Here is a 20,540-nt window from a genome sequence, read left to right as displayed (position 1 = left end):
AATTACATCATGAGACTTCACTTATTTTGTTGTGTACAGTTAGAAAAATATTTATAGTTATAAAAGATATTCAGATTGTTTTTTTTCATTAAACTGAGCCTTACATCCCCACAAGCTGCTAGATTTAATTAACTAGACTATATACATAAATGAAGGAGTAATGTGTGCACATATGCCTTATTTTATGTGATTGTGTTTCATTGAAAACAAACGCATGGACAGAGAGGTCGTGTCTTTAAATTGTTTTCAATACGCCTGTTGTCAAATGTCCCTTATTTTTGTTTTTGTTTTTTTTAAACAAAGCATCATCTTTTAATACATAACTTCACAAAAAGTCCCCACACAGACACAATGACGTCAGTCCTGTCTGGCTCGCGCCGAGGGTGGGGGGGTGTTGGAGTCGCGCGGGGACGCGAGAGAGGAAGAAGGAAAAAAAAAAAACCTCAACCATCATCAACGCGCTGGCGGTGCGGGGTCACGAACTATGACCTTTAACAGAAGAAAACCAAAACAAATATTTTATAAAATAGCAGAGCGCCCTAAACCTCTGACTGCCGCTTCTCGGAGGTAAGTCTCAGTACTGGATTGAAAACCGTAGAAAGTCCTCTAAGATACCGGAGCATAAAAGAGCGCAGCTAATCGTCCGGCTAGCTTGTTAGCTAGCCGATGCAGAGCTCCCTTTCCTGCCCGTCTCCGGCAGCTCGGGATCCAGGCTTGGACCGTGAAACACTGGGTGCAGTGTCTGACTACACTGGTTATGCTGAACAGACAGCTAATTGTTAATTCGTGACACCGCTGTAGATTTAAGCTGAACTAGTTTCTGCATGCTAAAATGACAGATCATGTGGAAACACGGGTACAGACGGCTCTTACTGCAGCCCTTGTTGCGTTTACTTGCATTAAGCTAGCTGGAACGGCTAACATTAGAAAGCTTCTGCAGATGAACTCGACCCTTTTACCTTTGCCATCCTGGGGATAGGAGGAAATTCAAATTATCGTCTCTTTATTTACCACAGCTACACTTTTTTTACATTCATCACCAGATCAACAGGAGTAAGCTCATTTCCGGTTTGAAAAGAAAATTGCTGTAATATTTTTTATCATAAGAAATCATCCCCAGTGTTTCTGGCTTACTGCCAGGTTCTCCATTTTGTTCTGTGTTGTGATGCGTTTGGGAACAGAGGCAATGATGTACACACTGTTAGACCACTAAACAGATGTGACGCTGCACACACCTCCGTTTGATCAGTGAGCCTGTAGATCACTGCAGACTTCACCAAAGCTGTCATTATGAAATCTTTATTACAGCAAATCAGTCCAACCGTGCACTTCCTTTAAGTAGTGCTACTCTCTACTCTTTACACGTGTGTCTAATAAATCACATGACACTTCCTTATTATTGTTAAAATATAATATGGTTGAAATATTGTCTAGAATGCCCCAAAAAGTGACTTTATCATGCTAATAATAATTTAAAGTCTCCGGAATAATGCAGCCAGAATATATATTATAATACACTAATCATATTTATTCAGGTGCTAGTTTGCATAGATCTGACGAGATCAAAAAGGATACATTAAATTCCATGACAGATAACACGTATTTCAGTCATTGTCATCAGTCATCTTTTATAATCCACCGGCATGGTTGTGTTTATAATATATATGTTACTCTGCTCTGCTATGACAGTCGGCACCTGTGTGGCTGATTGTTTTGTTTTTGGCATCCTTCCAAAACAGACCTCACTAATGACCTTACATCATCATGACGGCCAACCTGAATCTGCTCTCTCAGCAGAAGGTGGACTCTGAGCATGAGGCAGAGGTGAGTGCGCAGAGGGAGTTTTTGTGGTGTACTGTTTGAGCTGAGAGCTGTGTGGAAGTTTCTACATTGAGGATACAACTGTGCTACTCTATTTTGCATTTACATAACAACTACTACTCAGATGAACTATAAGTGTGTTGCACTCACTGATAAAGACAATTTGCATGTGTTTAACAAGGCACCATCCTCTCCATCAGACTCAGTGATGAGTGAGTCCCCACAGCGATATCAGGTCATCTCCTCTGAGCCTGCCACGACACCACAGCGAATACAGGTAACTACCTCACTCTTCAGAGGATTTGACACTGCCACTGCCTGTTGATATTATCCCCTTTTAACAGCATGTTAATGTTCCAACATGACACTTACATTTACCACCTTCACCACCTGTATTTCAACCTCCATTTCTTAACACCATCAGATTGTAACCGACCAACAGACCGGTCAGAAAATCCAGATAGTGACAGCGATGAACCCGTCCAGTGCTCCCAAGCAGCAGTTCATTCTGACTACGGCTGACAGCTCAGGGGCAAGCAAGGTGATCCTGGCCTCACCAGACAGTCACAACACTAAGCAGCTCATCTTCACTGCTGCAGACAGCCTGATGCCAGGAAGAATACAGGTATAACTACCCCTAAATATTCAGAAATATTCTGGTTTTAAGACAGTTTTATAACTACGATACTGTGTTATGGTGAAACCTGAGATTATTGGCCTGTGTTTGACTTTGCTTTTCAGATTGTCACTGATCCAGTATCTATGGAGCGGTTCCTAGGACAGTCAGGGGACTTGAGCCGACCACAGCCCGTGGAGTACTGTGTGGTGTGCGGGGACAAGGCTTCAGGTACTGTAGGTTGCAGCTGCAGACACATGATGCTTTCTGATGTCCTTTCCAGCAGTACTTTCGGCTTCACAGTGTCAGCAATCTCACCCACACACACAATGACTCAGACACTCTTCTCTGCGCATAGGGCGTCACTATGGAGCAGTCAGTTGCGAGGGATGTAAAGGTTTCTTCAAGCGGAGTGTGAGGAAGAATCTGACCTACAGCTGCCGCAGCAAGCAGGACTGCGTCATCAACAAACACCACCGCAATCGTTGCCAATTCTGTCGGTTGCGGAAATGCCTTAAAATGGGGATGAAGACAGAGTGTAAGTTCGTATCCAAATCCAGGACAAACTGCGAGAATGTATGCCCACTGAAAAAGAAAGTGATTCAGTGCATTGAAAAAAAATACATTGGCTGATTAATAGAAATAACATTTAGTTAATTAAAAATATTATGGCCAGGAAATTCTGAAACATGTAATATAAAACTAAAACCCTTTTTCCTACCTGACTTTCCATTCCTATGACCAGTAAGCAGGTCTGGGCACTTTGTCTGCTGATGTCTCACCTGCTTTCTGTTAATCCTCAGCTGTCCAGAGTGAGAGAAAGCCCATCGAAGTCGTGCCCAGAGAGAAGCATGCCAACTGCGCTGCCTCCACCCAAAAGATCTACATTCGCAAGGACCTTAACAGCCCACTCATTGCCACACCAACGTTTATCTCCGAAGCAGAGACAAATGGCTCCAGGTCAGTGAAAATCAAGTCTTCAGATATATGTCAGGCCTGAATTTTTTGAGCTTAAGCTGTTGATGTTCTGTTATAATAACTTTATTTAAATTATGTTGTGTGTCATGTGCAGGTCTAGCCTACTGGACCAAGGGCTGCTGGTTAACATCCAGCAGCCGGTCATTCAGAGTGATGGAACTTTGCTGCTAGCAGCTGATTCAAAGGTACCTAACGATCCAACAGCCAGTCTAACAGTAAATAAAACATATGTCTCAGTTTGAACTTCCAACAGTCTGTACAAGTCACGCTGTTTTGAGTCTACACCTGTGTCATATGGTTTTTAGGTGGATTGTGGGCAAGGAGACCTAGGGACGCTAGCTAATGTGGTGACATCACTGGCCAACCTGAGTGACTCACTAAAAGAAAACCTGAACAATGGTGACACCTCAGACAGCCAACATGAGGAGCAGTCTGCCAGTGAGATAACACGGTCAGTTAACAACATATAGAGAGCACAACTTTGTGTTTCATCTTTTAATTTAATTAGCCCTTCATAAAGTCTTGTTGGGTTGGGGAAAATAGTCAAACAGCAGAGGTTATGGTTGTTTTATGAAGGCTGTATGTTGTATATAAAAAAGTAACATGTATATTAATGTTGCACGTGCCCTGTGACATTAGTAAAGTTAAGCTCTGTGTGCTCCTTCCTGCCCACAGTGCCTTTGACACCCTGGCCAAAGTGTTCAATCCACCTGACATGGGGGCCGGGCAGGATCTGGCTAAGTCACAGTGTGTTGGTGGAGCAACAATCCAGCTGATTGGTCGAGATCAGGAGACCCCCATCATCGAAGTGGAAGGGCCACTGCTCACAGACAGCCATGTTGTCTTCAAGGTAGCCATGATTAAGCGCAACGAAGCATACATACATCCACAGTGACTGAAATAGGACAAAGATACTTCAGAGAGAAATGCAGCAAATAGCATGATGATACATTTTTTTGCAGTAAAAATGGTAGCATTGTTCAAGCATCTCTCTAATGTCTTTTTATTCCCTTAGCTGACCATGCCCAGCCCCATGCCAGAGTATCTGAATGTACACTACATATGTGAGTCTGCATCCAGGCTTCTCTTCCTTTCCATGCACTGGGCACGCTCCATCCCTGCCTTCTCAGCTCTTGGGTGAGAAAGCAGCTGTAACAAGAATGCCTAAATTAGCAATCAATACAATACAATACAATAATGCAGCGCACTATTGTCAGTTTGTGTCACACTTACTGTAGCTCTGCTTTTGTCTCTGTATTTCTCAGTCAGGAGGCAAACACCAGTTTGGTGCGAGCCTGCTGGAATGAGCTGTTCACTCTTGGCCTTGCTCAGTGCGCTCATGTGATGAACCTGTCAACCATCCTCACAGCCATTATCAATCACCTTCAGAGCAGCATCGAGGACGGTATGGACCACAGGCCTCGTCATCATCTCACAGTAGGACACACACATACAAACAGAAGTGGAGAAATGTGTTTTTATGTTAATAAATCCAGAAGCATCAGCAAAAGAAAAAGAAAAAGCAAACAAAGATTTAATTTGTGACATGATAAAAAAGAAGAATCGTTATCTGCAGACATTGTTGATTGATGATGAAAAGTAATGTGGTATGACTTTGTTCAGGGGTCAGGTCAGATATTTAAGATTGAATTTTATGTACATTTCATCATAAAACTGACTACATTTCATGTCATTTTCCACAAATTGACACTTGCTGCGATAAATTTTGATGCACCACACTGGTGATTTTCTTCCATCTCAGATAAGCTGTCTGGAGAGAGAGTGAAGCAGGTGATGGAACATATCTGGAAGTTTCAGGAGTTCTGTAACAGCATGACAAGGCTGGAGACCGACAGCTATGAATATGCCTACCTAAAAGCTATAGTGTTGTTCAGCCCAGGTGAGTCTGGTTTTCTTTCTTCACATTAATAACATTCATTGTTGGTACGTGTACTTTTACAGCTGTGGTTATATTTGACTCATCAGATCACCCTGGAGTGGACAGCGGCGGGCAGATTGAAAAGTTCCAGGAAAAGGCTCTGATGGAACTGCAGGACTATGTGCAGAAAACATATCCAGAAGATACTTACAGGTACAAGAGAGTCAATGTTCATGATAATGACTGATCACAGTATAATTGCATCACAACAGTGTTATGTTGTATTATGTTAATGATATATAAACTGTTGCCATGATAATGAAACTAAATGTAATTCAGGAGCTGCATCCTTTAGAGAATGTCATGTAGGATGGACAACATGCTAGAACATGCTATTTGCACCAAGCATTGTCAAGTGAGATAGTCCTGTGGAGGATTTTCTGTTTGTATCAAAAGTCGATATAATGCACCAATCCCAGTTGCTTAGCAACCGCAAAACCTGCGATTGAAATGTGAAACTTGTTGTGCTCCTGTGACGTAATCAATCTTCATCATCATCATCATTTACTGACACAGACCACTTATTCCAGTTACTAAATTTGAAGACTAAACTTTGTCCAAGACTTCATTTACCAGTTTCTTTCCATTGTTCCATTAGTCATCATAGTTATGGTTAGCTCTGCTAGCTTAGCTGACAGTGAATGGTTATTATTTTCCAGGATAACTTCATGGCATTATCTAGTTTTTATATAGGAAGTTGTAGATCTGTCTGTTTCTGTGTGGTACACAGCAGTGAGATGCCTCTGTTAACAGCGGAATATGTCAGAGGACTTATATGGACACCACTGATTTATTATCATTTGACATGTTATCTCTGAAAAGCAGCTACATGCTACCAGCCAGTGTCCTCCTACTCTGAACCAGCATCTGACACTATAATAAAAGTGACACGCTATTAAATCTGCCAGTGGAGGCTGAGTTTGAAGCCTGCTCCAAGTTTCACTCAGCAGGATATCATAATGAGCAGTGGTGTCATAAAGGTATACAGGATATAAATGGCTGTCTGGTGGGTTCTTGTAGAACGTGAATCTTAAAGAAGACATAATTAAGATGATTTTTGGGAAATGTGTGTTCTTCTTCGAAGGCTGACGCGCATCCTGACTCGTCTCCCTGCCTTACGCCTCATGAACCCCAGCATCACAGAGGAGCTCTTTTTCACCGGCCTGATAGGTAATGTCTCCATTGACAGCATCATTCCGTACATCCTCAAGATGGAAATGGCTGAGTACAGCAGCCAGGACTCTGACTCTACAGAATGACAACTCATCTCTCACAGCAGCCAGATATGTCAATTTTAAGAGTCTCCACTTCAGGTACAATCTTTTTTGTCTCCGGGTGGTTGTACTTCTGAACTGCAGTCTAACAATGCATGGTGCAAAGTTATTCAGGAATACTTGGTAGAGTAAGACTGGGAATGTTTTCTGGATCTGATCCTCTGCAGCTGGAAATGTGCTCATCTCCTTTACTGTCTTTACAGCACTTCAGCCTAAGGCCTTTTAAATTGTTTTAGATTTATCGAAGCCTTATCATGCGTTCATACATACAGTTGTGAAAATCCAGAAGTAAAAGACATAAAAACCTCTTAAGACTAAAATAATCAGATTACTCTCAAGCAGTGTGTTTATGCTGACACCAGTGCAGTGATGACTGTGTTGATTAATTTGGCTTTAGGTTATTTGAATGTTGTACAAAAAACACTGTTTGGTATGTTTTCCCCTTGTTTATGTACATTATAGCTGGGTACAACTTCAGTTATTTACCAAACCTTCATTATATTATGTGAGTAATTCAATAGACTGGCTATCATACCTTCAACAAGCACAGTCCATTATTAGTTTGTTACAACACAACCAGTGTGTGGTTCATTTCCCTCTTTCTGGTTTTACTAACAGTTTATTTTTAGAAGCCAATAACTACGGTAGTTTACGGTAGTCCTTTTTCTTATACTGAACAAGATCTCAGAGATTTTTTATGCGCATGCATTTTTACACGGTACCCATATTTCTAGGTTATCATGAATATCATGCTAATATAATCTGTGCAATCACCTCATCACTTTTCCCTTTATGACAATCAATTATATGTTGTTTTCCCCATCAGTGTCATCATGACTGTCCTTCTCAGTCTGTGTTTTATGTGAGTATTTATCTATGGCAGTTATTTCTTTAAAGAAATTCAGTCACGTTATGTGTAGCCATGCTACTGTCTTTGTACTTGTGTTTGTACTCTGGTGCATATCAATCGGCTTTTTGTGGCTTTCCACTGCGTTCATGCGTTTTTTTGTATTTTTTCTGAACATTTTCATTTGTTGTGAACAAATTTGCTTGTTGCATACTAAGTGTACTTAAAGTACTGTTGGGCAGGTTTCCCTGATTTAAAAAAAGAAAAAGAAAAAGTGTAGGAAGTCAGTATCGAGTGCATCAATGTCTTAAAGACAATATATAGATATGCATTGGCTTACCCTCCTAAGGTTCAGAGCATCCACAGCAACATGAATGATAATGGGGATGTAAATAAATCAACATTAATTATGTCTTGTGAAATAAGTGTTGTGATATTTGGGTTGAAAACCCAAGCAGACTGTTTGTAAAGGCACTGGTGTGAGATGACCTTTGTACATGTAATTTCATTAAAATGAGTGCATGTTATTTTTAAGCAGGGTTTTATAATCTTGTTGCTGTCTACCCTCATAAGGAGCATTGTTATAATTTTTATAGTGCATTGCAATGCATGAAGTTGCTTAAGTGCATTTTTATTAAATGCTGTATGAAAAAAAAATGTTGATTTAAATGTTGTGGCTTTAAAAAATATTTACCATGAGCAGCTCCCACATTAGAGCAGTTTTTCTTTATTTGTGGGTTGAGTATCCAATGGTTAAACCTTTTATACTGTGTAAATGTACTTTCTTTTTCTGCTCATGTAAAACATTGAGATTGAGAAATCTAACAACATTCATGTATTGCTGAAGTTGGTCACAACCCTACATTTCTACCTCACAGATATTAAACAAATGTATTAACGACTGAGCTCTTGTATCAGCATTCCAGTCTCCGAGGCTGGCTTCTCTGAAGCCATGCATTTTAAACAAAATAAACAGTTATTCATGAAATATGATGTGTGATATGTTGTTCATACTGGAAAAATGTTTTAATATATTTCTGAATATTATATATAAATATACTCTGCTGTCTTTATGAATAGTAGTTTATTCTAAATTGTTTGTGCACAGTGTAAACAATATTATATAAGGTCTTGTTCCTGAAAATAGGCTAAGTTTAGGTGGAAACTACAACTACCGTCGCTCCTTCCGCACTCTTGTGACGGATACGACGTCATAACAGCGCGCCGCTCTCTCCGTGTGCGTTGGAGACTTCAGGCGCAGTAACAGTTTTCAGATGATATCGTGTTCAAAAGAATAGATAAAGATGCCTATGAAAGGAAGGTATCCTATCCGGAGGACGCTGGAATATCTCCAGAAAGGCGACATCATCTTCAAAAACAGAGTGAAGATCATGACTGTGAATTACAACACAAGTGGGACGCTCAGCGACGGAGCAAGGTCAGAGCTAACAGCTAGCAGTACAGTACCGCAGTGAAGTTTTACGGCATACTGTGTTTTTACTCAAAGGTCTAATTACTGTGATGTGAAGCTTTTTTAAAAATTATTTTTTCTCTCCATATATTTTGCAGAAAGTTTGTGTTCTTCAATATTCCTCAGATTCAGTACAAAAACCCATGGGTCCAAATAATGATGTTCAAAAACATGACTCCGTCACCTTTCTTGAAGTTCTACCTCGGTGAGCAGCGTTGCATGTAGTTGTTTTAAACATGTAATGTTAACATTACCAGGCTTGCTGCTAATGCCCGCTGTCTCTGTTCAGATGACGGAGAGCAAGTGCTGGTGGATGTGGAAGGGAAGGACTACAAACAGATTTCAGAGCACGTTAAGAAGATTTTGGGCAAATCAGAGTAAGAGATTAAGAGTGTGGAACATATTTCATGAACACTTCAAACTTTGCATATATTATTCATCATGTTGTTCAAAAGCAAAGAGGTGTGAGTGCTGACAGTGAGCCAGCATGTTAAATGATGCTTTTTCTACTGTGACAGGTCATTTCCTGCAAAGACCAAACAACACATTCATGTGTGTATTTAAATGTATTTCTCTACAGAGAGGTGTTACAAGCTGAGGCTCAAGCCAAGATGCAGGCCTCCAACCCTGCTAATTTTGGGCCAAAGAAGTACTGTCTGAGAGAGTGCATCTGTGAAGTGGAGGGCCAGATGCCATGTCCTGGCACCACACCACTGCCCAAAGAGATGACAGGAAAATACCGTGCTCGGATGGCAGCATCTGAGGACTGAGAGGTTTAGGAGGACAGGAGTTTTTTTTGTACATTTATTGGACGCTATTAATGGAATTGTGAGATTTCTTTGGTGTTGTAGAAGTTTGTGAAAGGACTGGAACTTTGCTCCATGTTGAAGCAGCAGGACGCTACAGACGCATTATTTCAGCAAGTTTGGATAACTTGGATAACCTGGCTGAAGAACCACAGATACACAATCTACGTTTGAATACTGTGATAAAATAAAACCCATATTTGCGCCTGTGGCTTAAGTAACCAACATTTTTCACTCATTTGGAATCATAATATTGTAATTCTAGGAAGTTTTGATTGGTCATCAACCAAGTTTAAACAAATAATAAATAACAAGAAATGCATTCACTTTTAGTGTAGACAAGTTTATTTATTGATGCTGAGATGATTTTTTTAAATGTTATAAACTGATGAGAGATGCAACGCTGTTACTTCCAAAGCAAAATTCAACAGCTGTTTTATTCACTGCTGAGTTATTCACGCTGTCACAAACATTTAGTGTGTCACATGTTTCTGCTTAAAATGTTCTGCAGATCAACAAACACAGAATCTCTGATACCTTCTATGAGGACAAATAAGACAGAACGCATGAGGACAGATTCACATGAGGACAAACTTAGCAGCACCGTGAGTGACAATACTTGCTGGCATTCATGTAGTGTTAGTGTATGTCTGAGGGGAAAAATGCATTGACCTAAGAATTCATTCGGTCCTAAATCTGCACACTGAAATATCAGTTTATTTGTTTAGATGTTTTACTTGTACTTGTCTAGTGTGTGCCTTGACTAATAGCGTTTAGTTCCTACAGTATGATGAGTGCTGGGTTGTTGGACTTATTAGACAGATAACATGCTACATGTACAGATCTGAAACAAGAGTCTCTCAACAGTTTTCATCACTGTGTCCAAATTTGTTATAAAAGAAAACTAAGGAGCAGGAAGTCAAGCCCGGCCTCTAGCTCAGCATCACAGACACATGACTCATGCAGCCCACTCTAAACAATAACAGGATCATACAGTAGGACAAAGATTTTTGTTCACTTGTTGCAGTTAAGATGCAGCTTTGTGCACATGACAGACAAGATGCAAATCTGCAGTAAAAGTTGTTTTTACAGTGAAAAAACAAATCAACTTCTGTCCTGGCTACTGTGTCAGCAGTGAGATTGTTGCAAGCTCTGGACTTTTTACATAAACACAAGTAAAGTATTAGTAGAGTGAAGAGCAGCAAAATGTAATTAATTCTGTAAAACGTTTCTTTAATTTTATTTCCAAATCTGTAAGAACTAGGGTCTTGGGTGCAGCCTCTGTGTATGTGTTGTGACTGAAGTGGTTTATTTAACTATCATCGAACAATTGATCTGACAAATGATCGGTGTCCTTCAAAACTTTTTGGCAGCCAAAAGGAAAATGTCTGTTAGAGCAAGGGTGCAGAATTTGTTTCTAGTAGTAAACTAAATGAGAATTTCAGAGAAATGTTTCAATTGTGTGCTATCGGCAGACAATTGAAACATGAATAAAATATCATCATTTTAGAGCAAACTGTTTCTTGACTGATGGAACTTGAGCCAGCTGGGTCTAAAACATCTGATGGTGTGGGGTAAGACCAGTGACATGCTAAGCCATCAGTGAGTGAGAATCTGTGGTCCTTCTTTCTGTGGCATGTCATACACTGTAGGCAATAGCCAGACACCCGTCAACAGTTCTTGGTTGATTAAGTGTATTGACTGGGCAGAAGTGTGATGAGTCTGATTGGCTTTTTGACTTACAGAATTAGTGAACATGAAGAAAAACAGAATGACAAAAGCAAGCAAAGTCAAAGAATTACATACTTCTCATTTGAACATTCCACAGATATTTTCAGAATAAAATAACTGTAGACCAGCATGTGTTAAAATAAGAGAACACTGCTTTTTTTTTTACAGGATATACCTCCACAGTCTTTATGATTTTCCTTTTTGAATGATGAATATCAACTATGGCTACCTGCTGTTATGAGTTACATGCAGTCAGGTAGACACAGACAAGTGTTTGTGGTGTGGTTAGGTACAACTTTTTGAAAGGACGCCACCACAGTCTGCCTTCCTTGTTTCTAGTTCACTGTTTTCTGTTTAGTGAGATTGGACCCGTGAAGAGTATGGTGCTCAGGAGCTGCTACTCCAAAAACATAAAAAAAATAAAAAATTAGTAGTCTAGCTGTATTTTGGGTAATGTGGGTGCCAAGAAGTCATGGATTAAAAAACACTGTCTCTGGCTGTGCAGTATACATAAAACTTCCATCATGAGTCCAACAATATGACAAAAGTGCAATGCTTAATTATTGGATTTATAACTGTTGAACTCTTGCCATGATACCATGTTTCATTTTGTTCATAATTTCTGAGCCAAATCCCACATCTTGACTTCAACATAGCCATGCTGAAGTCAATGGACCATCAGTCTCATTATACAGTCAGTTAAGAGACATTCTGTGTTCGTTCCTCCATTGTTCACGTTTGTACTTTTACAGCTGTGTTAACAACTTCATCAGCATGACAGTACAAATTCATTTTTACCTGCAGTGCTTATAAACTGTGCATGCTGGGACAGACTCCAGCCCTCTGCAACCCTATACAGAGTCAGTGGTTCAGAAGGATAAGATTTAGAATTACTCCACACTGCTGAGTTCTAATACACATTTAATTTATGGAGTAACCTAATCTGTGGTGCAGCAGACCTCACCCAAACCCAGTGGGCTCATTAGTCTTTGTAAAGTGAGCTAGCCTTGCAGGACTTGGTAAGTAGCAGGTGATCAGGGGAACATTGTTTCATGAAAATGTGTCAGTGCTTCTTTTTCTTCTGTTCCTGTAGGGTTTGCTGTAACTCTCTTAGATTCTGCGACAGGAGCTCTACCTCATCTAGGCGGCCGCTGAGCTTCGCATCAAAAATGTAGGCCCTAATGTTGTCAATCTGCTGCAGCAACAGTTCTTCCTCTATCATGTCCAAATCAGGCAAAACCTCATCATCGTCATCACCATCAAAAGGGTTGGTGGAGACTGGTGGAGAACTCCCAGAGGCCTCCAAGAAAGGGTTACCTGTGTCAGTGTCGTCATCCTCAAAGGGGTTGCCAGCTGCAGTGTCAGCCAGTTTCTCCTCTTCATCTTCATCAAAGGGGTTGTATTCTTTCTTCCCATTAGTTACCTCTTCATGTTCCCTCTTGATGTCCTCAAAAAAGGGATTTGATGACTCCTCAGTGGGAGTAGCATCCTCTTCATCAAAAGGGTTAAGGGAGGTGCTGTTCTGTCCTTCACCACTAGGGGGAGTCACATGTCCTCCTAAGCTTCTTAACCTTGGAGGAGAGTCCTCCTGGCTTGTGAGAGCAGGGAATGCCCTTCCAGACGATGGGCTCTTTTCAGCTTTAGGAGTCAGGTCCTCTGCTGTTGTGTCTTCCTCCCCTCCTCCTGGGCTGATATCCAGACATGGCTCCCATTTGAAGGAAAGCTGGGTGGAGCCTACAGTGGAGCCCCATTGCTCTCTCTCTTCTCTTTCCCGCACCTCCAGTCGATGGAGCTCCCCCTGCTGCAAGCTCTCCTCATCAGCCATCTTCTGTGAGAGTGCGATTGCCAGGCTGGTCTGCTGCTGGTCGTATTCATCCTGCAGCTGCCGCAAATTCTCCTCCAACATGGCTACTTCATCTGTTTTCTGGGCCTCCCGTGCCTGGCGGAGGAATGACTGAATGTTCTCAATCTGCTGCAGGAGAGGGTCCTCTAGCTCGCTGCGTGTATGGACGGAGTCTGCAGATGGCAGCCAGCCTCCAGCTTTGGTCATGTGTGGTGCTCTTATGGCATGTGGCAGCTCTCCGTTGGTACTGGCAGGTGGACGGTTCTTCTCAGATGCCTGCCTCTTCTTTAGAGCCTCCTGGGCTGCCTGTTAAGCAGGAAACATGAAAGGATGCACTTTTACAACTTGTCTGACCAAAAATATTAATATATAATCTAATAATAAACAGGTATAGGAGCACAATCTCACCAATCTCTCTTGCTGGATTCTTTTCTCTTGGTCCTGTTTCCTCTTTTCCTTTAACTCTTCATATTTCTCCTTAGTGGGTAAAGACATCAGACCTAACAGCTTCTCCTGAAACAGCAAGGACATAAGAGATGAAATGCAGAAGGACAGTGCATTTGGACAGGATTTAGTTAACTTTGTTACTGTAATTAAACAAGCCCTAAATACCAACTAGAGTTAGTGAACTTGCAGGTCTGTTTATTATTTAAACAAGAGTTCCTTTTTTGTAGTTACAAATGTGTAATAAAGTAGAAAATGTCTTCACAAGCCTGGCAGATCATTAACATCCATCAACTTCAGGAAAGTGCTTTTTACTAGACTAGCATGACAGGTCTAACATGGCTTTCCGACCTGTTGTAACTAGCTGTTATTTTAGGTTAAAGAGAGTAAGGACCACAGATTCTCACTCACTGATGGCTTTATGGTATCTACCATAAGTATTTTATACAAATTCTTTTCTGATCTGGTCTTACCTGGACAAAGAGTGTGGCTGTATAACGGATCATCCTTTGCAGCTGCAGCGCCTTTGGATGTGGCTGTGGATCATCTTTAACTCCCAGTGTTAATATCCTCTTACTGAGAAAACAACAAACTGTAAATGACTTACATACAAAACATTTTTCAAACACGTAGAAAAAAACTTGTACAGTACCTCAGAGCATCAATCAGTTCGTAGTATTTTTGGACTTCCAGTCTGAGCCCACCAGCAGTGTCAAGATTGTATGTAGTTTCTCCGGCACTGTGAAAATATGCAATTGACAGCAAGGTAATAAAACTAAAGAGAAAAAAACATCTGTTAAATAATTAAACGCTTGTTATGAGGCTTACTTGAGAGATTCAGCCATGCGGATATACTCCGGAGCCTTTTCATCCACCTTCTCCATGCACATCCTCAGCCTCTGCCAGGAAGACACATTTTGAGCCCCAAAAGACAAACGCTCAATGACGGGAAGGATACAATAGAGTAAACAAAGGAGCCTGTTCCTGCCACACAGCTAGCAGGAACAGAAATCTATAGTTAGACTGGAAAACCAACCTCGTAAAGTTTCACAATATCTGGCACATGGTCCTTCTCTTCTAATTTTTGCTGTCTTTTAAGCAGAGTGTCCATACAGTGGTGACAGCAGCGGATCTTCTCGTCATCCTTTTCCTCTAGCATGGAGGTTACACTGCTCAAGCTGCTGATGCTGCCCCTCCTAGAGCCCATCCCGCTGCTGCTGCCTCCCGATGGGGGTGACTGGGACTGACTGGGACTTCCAGGCACACACAGAGCTTCTCGTGTCCCGTTAATCAGCTTTTCTGTCCATGGATGAAAAAAATAAAAGTCTTACAGCCCTGAAACACATGTGACAAAACATGACTTCTTTGATACATACGGGCAAGAGGTAAGGGGACAAATTCCATGCACTTCCTGCACATGATGGACCCACATAAGCGACAGTGGTGTCGTCTGTTACGGATGTTGAATTTGTTGCCGCAGTCAGGACAGAATGGGACATCCGAGTCATTCACCCATGACACTACTGACTTCTCAATGGCTGCATGAGAGAAGAGATGCACACTCACTAAAAACACTGTAAATATTTAATTAACTAATATATATATATATATATATATATATATATAAATTACAAGAAAAAACAAACCTCTGATTTTAGCAGCATCTGAGCTTGTTCGATCAAACGATGTCAACTGAAAGATCAATTTTCATGATGAATTAATTTAGGCCTACTTTCATTTTGAAATCATGCTTTTAATGAGTTCCTACTGTAAGCACACCTTTTCCAGCCTGATGATGAGCTTGTTGACCTCAATGACATAGTGATCTATTCGGGCTGCCCGGTGTTTTTTAAAGAATTCCAGGTGGCTTTTAGTTGCTCCTGCAAAGAGAGAAAATACTTGTCTTAGCGTGTCTTGTATAAAGGTTATTAAATATGTTTTAACAATAGACATGTTTTCTAGGCTTACCAAGTTCCTGAGGCTCCCACATGTATGGGTCCACTCCACCATAATAGAAGGACTCATAACTGCCAGTATCTGGTCTGTCCTCACCTTCCCTCTTCAGCAGTTTATCTTTGGCTTTCTTCGCCTTCTGAACCAAATCTGAACACAGACAATACAAGACAACAATAATGAATGCTGAGAGAAGATCATATGCACAGAGGATGGTGTATCCTTTACTGTTTGTGTCTAATCCAAGAGATCATGTATGGATTTGCAAGTTTATTATCAGATACAAAGCAAGCATCCATTTGAAAATTAGTCTTCTGCTGCTGTAACCAGCTGCCATTTAATCCTACCAACAGGTTTATCTGGTCAAATACTGCCATGTCATGCCTCTACACTCTTTAAATTGACTGTCCTTTATATAAAGTCAAAAGTAAACTGTGTTTCTCTGCAGTTTACTTACTTTTGAGCTGTCCCCTAACATGGCGGTCATCCCCAGAGTGCTCTTCTTCATAGTGGTCTTGGAGTTGGTAGAATGACTGAAGGTCCTTCAGACACAGCGGGCAAAGAAAGCCCTCCTTTACTTCCCCTGCCCCTTCAAAGGGAGGTGGATAGCTTGAGGCCATGACAGCAGGTGGCTGGGTTGTTCAAGAATTGCAAGGTGACACAATCCTGCCAAAATCCACATGTCATGGGGTGTGCACCCTACCCCATTTTACCTCCATAGCATCTGAGAATATACATGGACAATGAAGAGAAGAACAAACCACAATTAACCACAACATTTTGAAATAAAAGTATGTTACAATTGTTCTTGAATACTCACACAGATTTAGTTAGTATAACACTCATAAAAGAGGTAACACCCGGTCAAGTGCACTCGTTTTTTGTTAGTAAAGAAAGTGCATTATGTCGCACATATAATATTCACAATTAAATCCTTAATTTAACAGTTTACGTGTTTTGTTGAACTTGTGCACTTCAAAATAAGTCAAATTACGTTTCATTGCTATATTTTAACAGCTAACACAAAGCTAACCTTCCATCAACCCATTCACAATGGTTTATTCCACGTAGCTAGCGACAGAAAATCCTTACGATTACCACGATAATTAGTTTATATGTTGTCTTCACGAGCATCATTTGATGTGTAATACTGAATATTACATTTTTAACGTCTTAAGTCACACCGTTATTTAAAATTTTGGCTAACTTTGATCGCCGTTATACTGACAACAGAATGTAACGCTAGCAGGGCAGTGCTAACAGCAGGCTTTCTTTAGCCATCGTTTCTCCACTTTTGTTGTTCAAACCATGATATTTATTAACTCGCAAACCATTCAAAACACGCACACGATATATAAATCGAGAATACTCACAAATGTATCCCACAATAACTGTGTTGTTGACAGTTTGTGTGCCTTTGACAGCTCGACAACACCACCAGCAGCAGCAGCAGCCCTGTCTGGTCATGTGATTAGCATTTTATCGGAACGGGAAGAGAAGAGGGACAAACGGCAGGAAACACGCCGCCTGGATTCACCTGGAGAAGGTTCATCACAAAGCTCAACAATGAGGTAAAACATTGTTTGTGCTTTTTTTCATGCGTACTTGTTTGTTATTTTTGCTTTCTATGTGTTGAAACATGAATATGAGCAAATGTTTGGCTTGCCCAGTCGATTGTGGTCGCTGTAAGCTCAAAATGCAAGATTTAAAGTAGGTCGTCATGTGTCTTTAGGCTTGTACTCCTTGCATTATTACCTGTTTTACAGAGCTGTCTTGTGTCACTTTTTTATAGTTCAAGCTAATAAGGCTTGATTTGCATTTAATCAGTGTGAAGAGTATGAGGCCAATGGAGTAAGCTAAGGCTAAACAGAACTGAAGGAGTCATGAACATCTCAGTTCTGAACCTCCAATAGAAAGCTATGTTTTGGCATGATGTGTTTTATATAAATGTATTTATCTTTTTCCCCTGTGCATTCAGATGTATAGCTCTCATAAACAAACACGTTGAAAATTACTAAATCACATCATACAAAAAAAGAGTCACTTTTAGATAGGATGTAAACAAGTCATCCAATTTATTCCCTATCACTTAATTCTTTTCAGATATTCTGTGCGTATGCCTAATCCTAATTTGTTCTTTCTGGCTCTGTCAAACCACTGACCCCAGCTGGCATTTCTGCTGTGTGTGTGTGTGTGTGTGTATACTGTTTATCACCGTGGTCTCTATCTCCAACTCGTCTTGTTGATTTGCAAATTGATCACACCTAAATGGACAGCTACTCCCAAGGCTGTGATGGAATGAGCCCAATTAAACAGAGGCGTAGATAACCTGACACTCTGTCTGCTATCGAACTGCATAAATTATGCTTGAAGTAAGCAGAGTGACTACTTTTGTTGGGCTATACACTAATTAGACCCAGTTGAGCTGAATCAGGTTTATTAAGCATGCATTTACTTCAGCTTAAAGCAAACCATACATTTTTACTAATGCCTTTTATTGTCCAAAAAAACATGAGTGAATGACGTTAAGGCAAAGGCAGCTTTTTAATTTTACAACATTAATTAAACTTAATCCATGCAGAAATGTAGAAAAATAATCAGTGACACAGTTCATGTGCTGTGGTATTCATTATATTTTACATAAGTACAAAATAATCAAACACAAATCAACCAATGAAGGAATTTCCTCTGTAGCCAGTTTCATCTTAAGTCAAGCAATTAGTGTACTGACAAGGGTGCGTTTCCTCACAGAGGCAACATCACTGAAGCCAGCAGACTGCTGCTTTAATGCTTTAATCCTCGGACTTGGTGTTAAGCATAAGTAATTGAGTAAATATATTAATAGATCAACATATAGCACAAAGTCTTGTGAAAACCGTCTGTACAGCAGGATAGTTAGTCCAAGGCTTGGAGGACAATGATGCTGACCAATAGATAAATACTTTAATGATACAGTGACTGTCAGCCAAAGAAAAAACGGTGGCACAAAAAGTTAAATGATGCAAATTATTTTTTCATTTTTAATAATTCATTATTGTCACTTAATTTATACATGTATTTGTTTACAATACCACCGTACACTCCACACCAGACCTTTCTTTAACCTACTCTCCCTCCACCAAATCCTCCTCCGGTGCAAACCTTTTACCCGGGTGTTGTCTCTTCTCCTCGGCGTGACTCTTGTTAAGGTTATCTAAAAAGTCGAGCAGCAGACTGGTCTTGCTGCAACTCGCAGAGTCCAAAGCATCACAGGGACTGTTTGTGCCTAAATCCGGATTTGAGTTATCCCAAAAACGTTTTCCGGGGTGCTGACGCTTTTCCAACTCGGACAGGTCTTCTTCTCCCTCCATGTCCGCGTTCCAGTTCCCGTCGTCGTCCTCATCCTCGGAACGGCGCTTACCTGGATGCTGGCGTTTGGTGTGCAGCACCAGGTAACGCTTGCCTGGATGTTGTCGTTTTGAAAGTTCACTGAGGAGTAAAACAGGGTTCTCAGACATGTGTCCCGTCGTGGATCGCTTCCCCGGGTGCTGCCTTTTCTGAAGATCCATGAAAGACTGCATTTCGTCTTCGCGCTTGCCAGGGTGCTGTCTCTTTTGCACGTCCAAGTACTGTTCATCTTCGTCCTCGTCTCTCCTCCCTGGATGCTGCCGCTTCTCCAAATCCTCGCCGTATCTCTTACCGGGATGCTGTCGTTTCGTCACCCATTCTGGCTGAGAGGAAACCCCTGGAAACAGGAAAATACGCCTTTAGCTCACTTCGACAGCCCTCGGCTTCACTTTAGTTTACAACAATCCTGTTTCCAGGTTAATTACCACGCGTGCGTAAATTTGCGCACAGGATTGTTAATGGATTGTCCATAATCTCTATGCTGTTATATTTAAAACATGTTGTCCCAGTCCCTTAAAACGAATTCAGACAACTTTTGAAGTTTTATAGTTATTCAGCAGGAGGAAGATCCAAAATTACGCATGAAGCTCAAAACTGCTGCACCTATCAAATCTAAATGTAGTGCAGAGAAACCACACAGATTTTATTAAAGTAGAATATAACATTAACACGTACGTATAATGACCTAAGTTAAGTTTAAAAATAAAAATGAGAGTATTTCATGGCACCATTCTGCACTGAAGTTAGATATAGTCCGTCCACTTGATCCAAATTATGTATTTTACGCACCATTGCTGCCGTCTTCATCCTGCAGCTTTTTGAGAATAGACCTTAGCAGGAGACCTTCTGCTCTCTGTAGTATGATATCGTCTATGGTCCTTCGGTCCGCCTCATCCTCAGCGGAGATACCCTGTCCTCCAGCCACCGTCAAGTTGCAGACCGTGAGAGAAGCCAGGATGAGCAGACATGTCGACTTCATGGTAATTTAGTTTGTCCGTCTGTTGGAGAAATATGGTGCAGAAATGAAACTATTTTGGGGACAAGCTGAAGTAGTCTGTATGGTTACACTAAAGCAAGTATATGCAGAGACCCGAAGTCTTATTTATCTGAAAAGAAATGTGAGATGATGCATCCAATGTTAACTGCAACTGCTTTACAAAATTTTAACCAAGTCAGTGCGCCATTAAAACGCATCAGCAGCATGCAACAGTAGCACCGTATAACGACTGAATCTGAAAACATCTATCCAGATAACGCAGAAACTCTAAGCCAAATAGTTGGGATTCATTCTAAAATTCTCACCTTGGAAGTATCCAAGTCCTCCTCGTTCCCAGCCTCTGGCACCGTCGGCACTGATAAAAGTTGCTCTCAGCCTGTCGCAGCAGTTGGTGACCCTTAAAGGCCAAGTCTGGAGGTATGAGCGGATAACT

General features: G+C 40.9%; 4 protein-coding genes across 7 annotated transcripts; 2 read left to right on the top strand and 2 right to left on the bottom strand.

Moving 5' to 3' along the window:
- The first annotated feature begins 412 nt into the window (after positions 1-412).
- Positions 413-8,463, top strand: nr2c2 (nuclear receptor subfamily 2, group C, member 2). Of its 4 annotated transcripts, none has more exons than XM_028410580.1 (15): positions 413-567; positions 1,740-1,824; positions 2,022-2,098; positions 2,246-2,446; positions 2,563-2,668; positions 2,796-2,975; positions 3,241-3,397; positions 3,510-3,600; positions 3,721-3,866; positions 4,091-4,265; positions 4,431-4,552; positions 4,681-4,820; positions 5,178-5,315; positions 5,402-5,507; positions 6,439-8,463. In XM_028410580.1, exons 3-15 carry the CDS (start codon positions 2,030-2,032, stop codon positions 6,611-6,613), a joined length of 1,806 nt encoding a protein of 601 aa, XP_028266381.1. In that variant the 5' UTR covers positions 413-567; positions 1,740-1,824; positions 2,022-2,029; the 3' UTR covers positions 6,614-8,463. The 4 variants fall into 4 exon arrangements, 3 of the variants coding, with proteins under 3 accessions (XP_028266381.1, XP_028266379.1, XP_028266380.1); XM_028410578.1 differs by having other exon boundaries at positions 2,003-2,098; XM_028410579.1 differs by lacking the exon at positions 413-567 and adding an exon at positions 678-1,053 and having other exon boundaries at positions 2,003-2,098.
- A 225-nt stretch (positions 8,464-8,688) lies between these two features.
- mrps25 (mitochondrial ribosomal protein S25) lies at positions 8,689-10,078 on the top strand. Its single transcript, XM_028409970.1, has 4 exons — positions 8,689-8,913; positions 9,045-9,151; positions 9,236-9,323; positions 9,527-10,078. Exons 1-4 carry the CDS (start codon positions 8,780-8,782, stop codon positions 9,714-9,716), a joined length of 519 nt encoding a protein of 172 aa, XP_028265771.1. The 5' UTR covers positions 8,689-8,779; the 3' UTR covers positions 9,717-10,078.
- Positions 10,079-10,171: 93 nt separating this feature from the next.
- rbsn (rabenosyn, RAB effector) lies at positions 10,172-17,204 on the bottom strand. Its single transcript, XM_028409969.1, has 12 exons — positions 17,097-17,204; positions 16,181-16,447; positions 15,739-15,873; positions 15,550-15,650; positions 15,417-15,462; positions 15,147-15,308; positions 14,807-15,069; positions 14,599-14,669; positions 14,423-14,509; positions 14,244-14,346; positions 13,735-13,839; positions 10,172-13,632 (listed from the first exon to the last, which is right to left on the bottom strand). Exons 2-12 carry the CDS (start codon positions 16,341-16,343, stop codon positions 12,547-12,549), a joined length of 2,322 nt encoding a protein of 773 aa, XP_028265770.1. The 5' UTR covers positions 16,344-16,447; positions 17,097-17,204; the 3' UTR covers positions 10,172-12,546.
- Positions 17,205-18,827: 1,623 nt separating this feature from the next.
- On the bottom strand, positions 18,828-20,089 carry trh (thyrotropin-releasing hormone). Its single transcript, XM_028410489.1, has 2 exons — positions 19,900-20,089; positions 18,828-19,447 (listed from the first exon to the last, which is right to left on the bottom strand). The coding sequence occupies exons 1-2, from the start codon at positions 20,087-20,089 to the stop codon at positions 18,828-18,830; spliced, it is 810 nt and encodes a 269-aa protein (XP_028266290.1).
- Positions 20,090-20,540: the final 451 nt, after the last annotated feature.

This window comes from Parambassis ranga, chromosome 7 (assembly GCF_900634625.1).
Source record: "Parambassis ranga chromosome 7, fParRan2.1, whole genome shotgun sequence".
Taxonomy (NCBI): domain Eukaryota; kingdom Metazoa; phylum Chordata; class Actinopteri; family Ambassidae; genus Parambassis; species Parambassis ranga.
This window is presented reverse-complemented; position numbering and strand designations above follow the sequence as displayed.

Excerpts from the sequence above, each read along its gene's own strand:
- nr2c2 (XM_028410578.1), top strand. The coding sequence starts at position 1,765 with ATGACGGCCAACCTGAATCTGCTCTCTCAGCAGAAGGTGGACTCTGAG. Across the intron at positions 2,976-3,240 it reads AATGGGGATGAAGACAGAGT|CTGTCCAGAGTGAGAGAAAG; the intron begins GTAAGTTCGTAT and ends GTTAATCCTCAG. Across the intron at positions 3,867-4,090 it reads TCTGCCAGTGAGATAACACG|TGCCTTTGACACCCTGGCCA; the intron begins GTCAGTTAACAA and ends TCCTGCCCACAG.
- mrps25 (XM_028409970.1), top strand. The coding sequence starts at position 8,780 with ATGCCTATGAAAGGAAGGTATCCTATCCGGAGGACGCTGGAATATCTC. Across the intron at positions 8,914-9,044 it reads ACGCTCAGCGACGGAGCAAG|AAAGTTTGTGTTCTTCAATA; the intron begins GTCAGAGCTAAC and ends TATATTTTGCAG. Across the intron at positions 9,324-9,526 it reads AAGATTTTGGGCAAATCAGA|AGAGGTGTTACAAGCTGAGG; the intron begins GTAAGAGATTAA and ends ATTTCTCTACAG.
- rbsn (XM_028409969.1), bottom strand. The coding sequence starts at position 16,343 with ATGGCCTCAAGCTATCCACCTCCCTTTGAAGGGGCAGGGGAAGTAAAG. Across the intron at positions 13,840-14,243 it reads CAGCCACACTCTTTGTCCAG|GAGAAGCTGTTAGGTCTGAT; the intron begins GTAAGACCAGAT and ends TTGCTGTTTCAG. Across the intron at positions 13,633-13,734 it reads GAATCCAGCAAGAGAGATTG|GCAGCCCAGGAGGCTCTAAA; the intron begins GTGAGATTGTGC and ends CCTGCTTAACAG.
- trh (XM_028410489.1), bottom strand. The coding sequence starts at position 20,089 with ATGAAGTCGACATGTCTGCTCATCCTGGCTTCTCTCACGGTCTGCAAC. Across the intron at positions 19,448-19,899 it reads GGATGAAGACGGCAGCAATG|GGGTTTCCTCTCAGCCAGAA; the intron begins GTGCGTAAAATA and ends TCCTGTTTCCAG.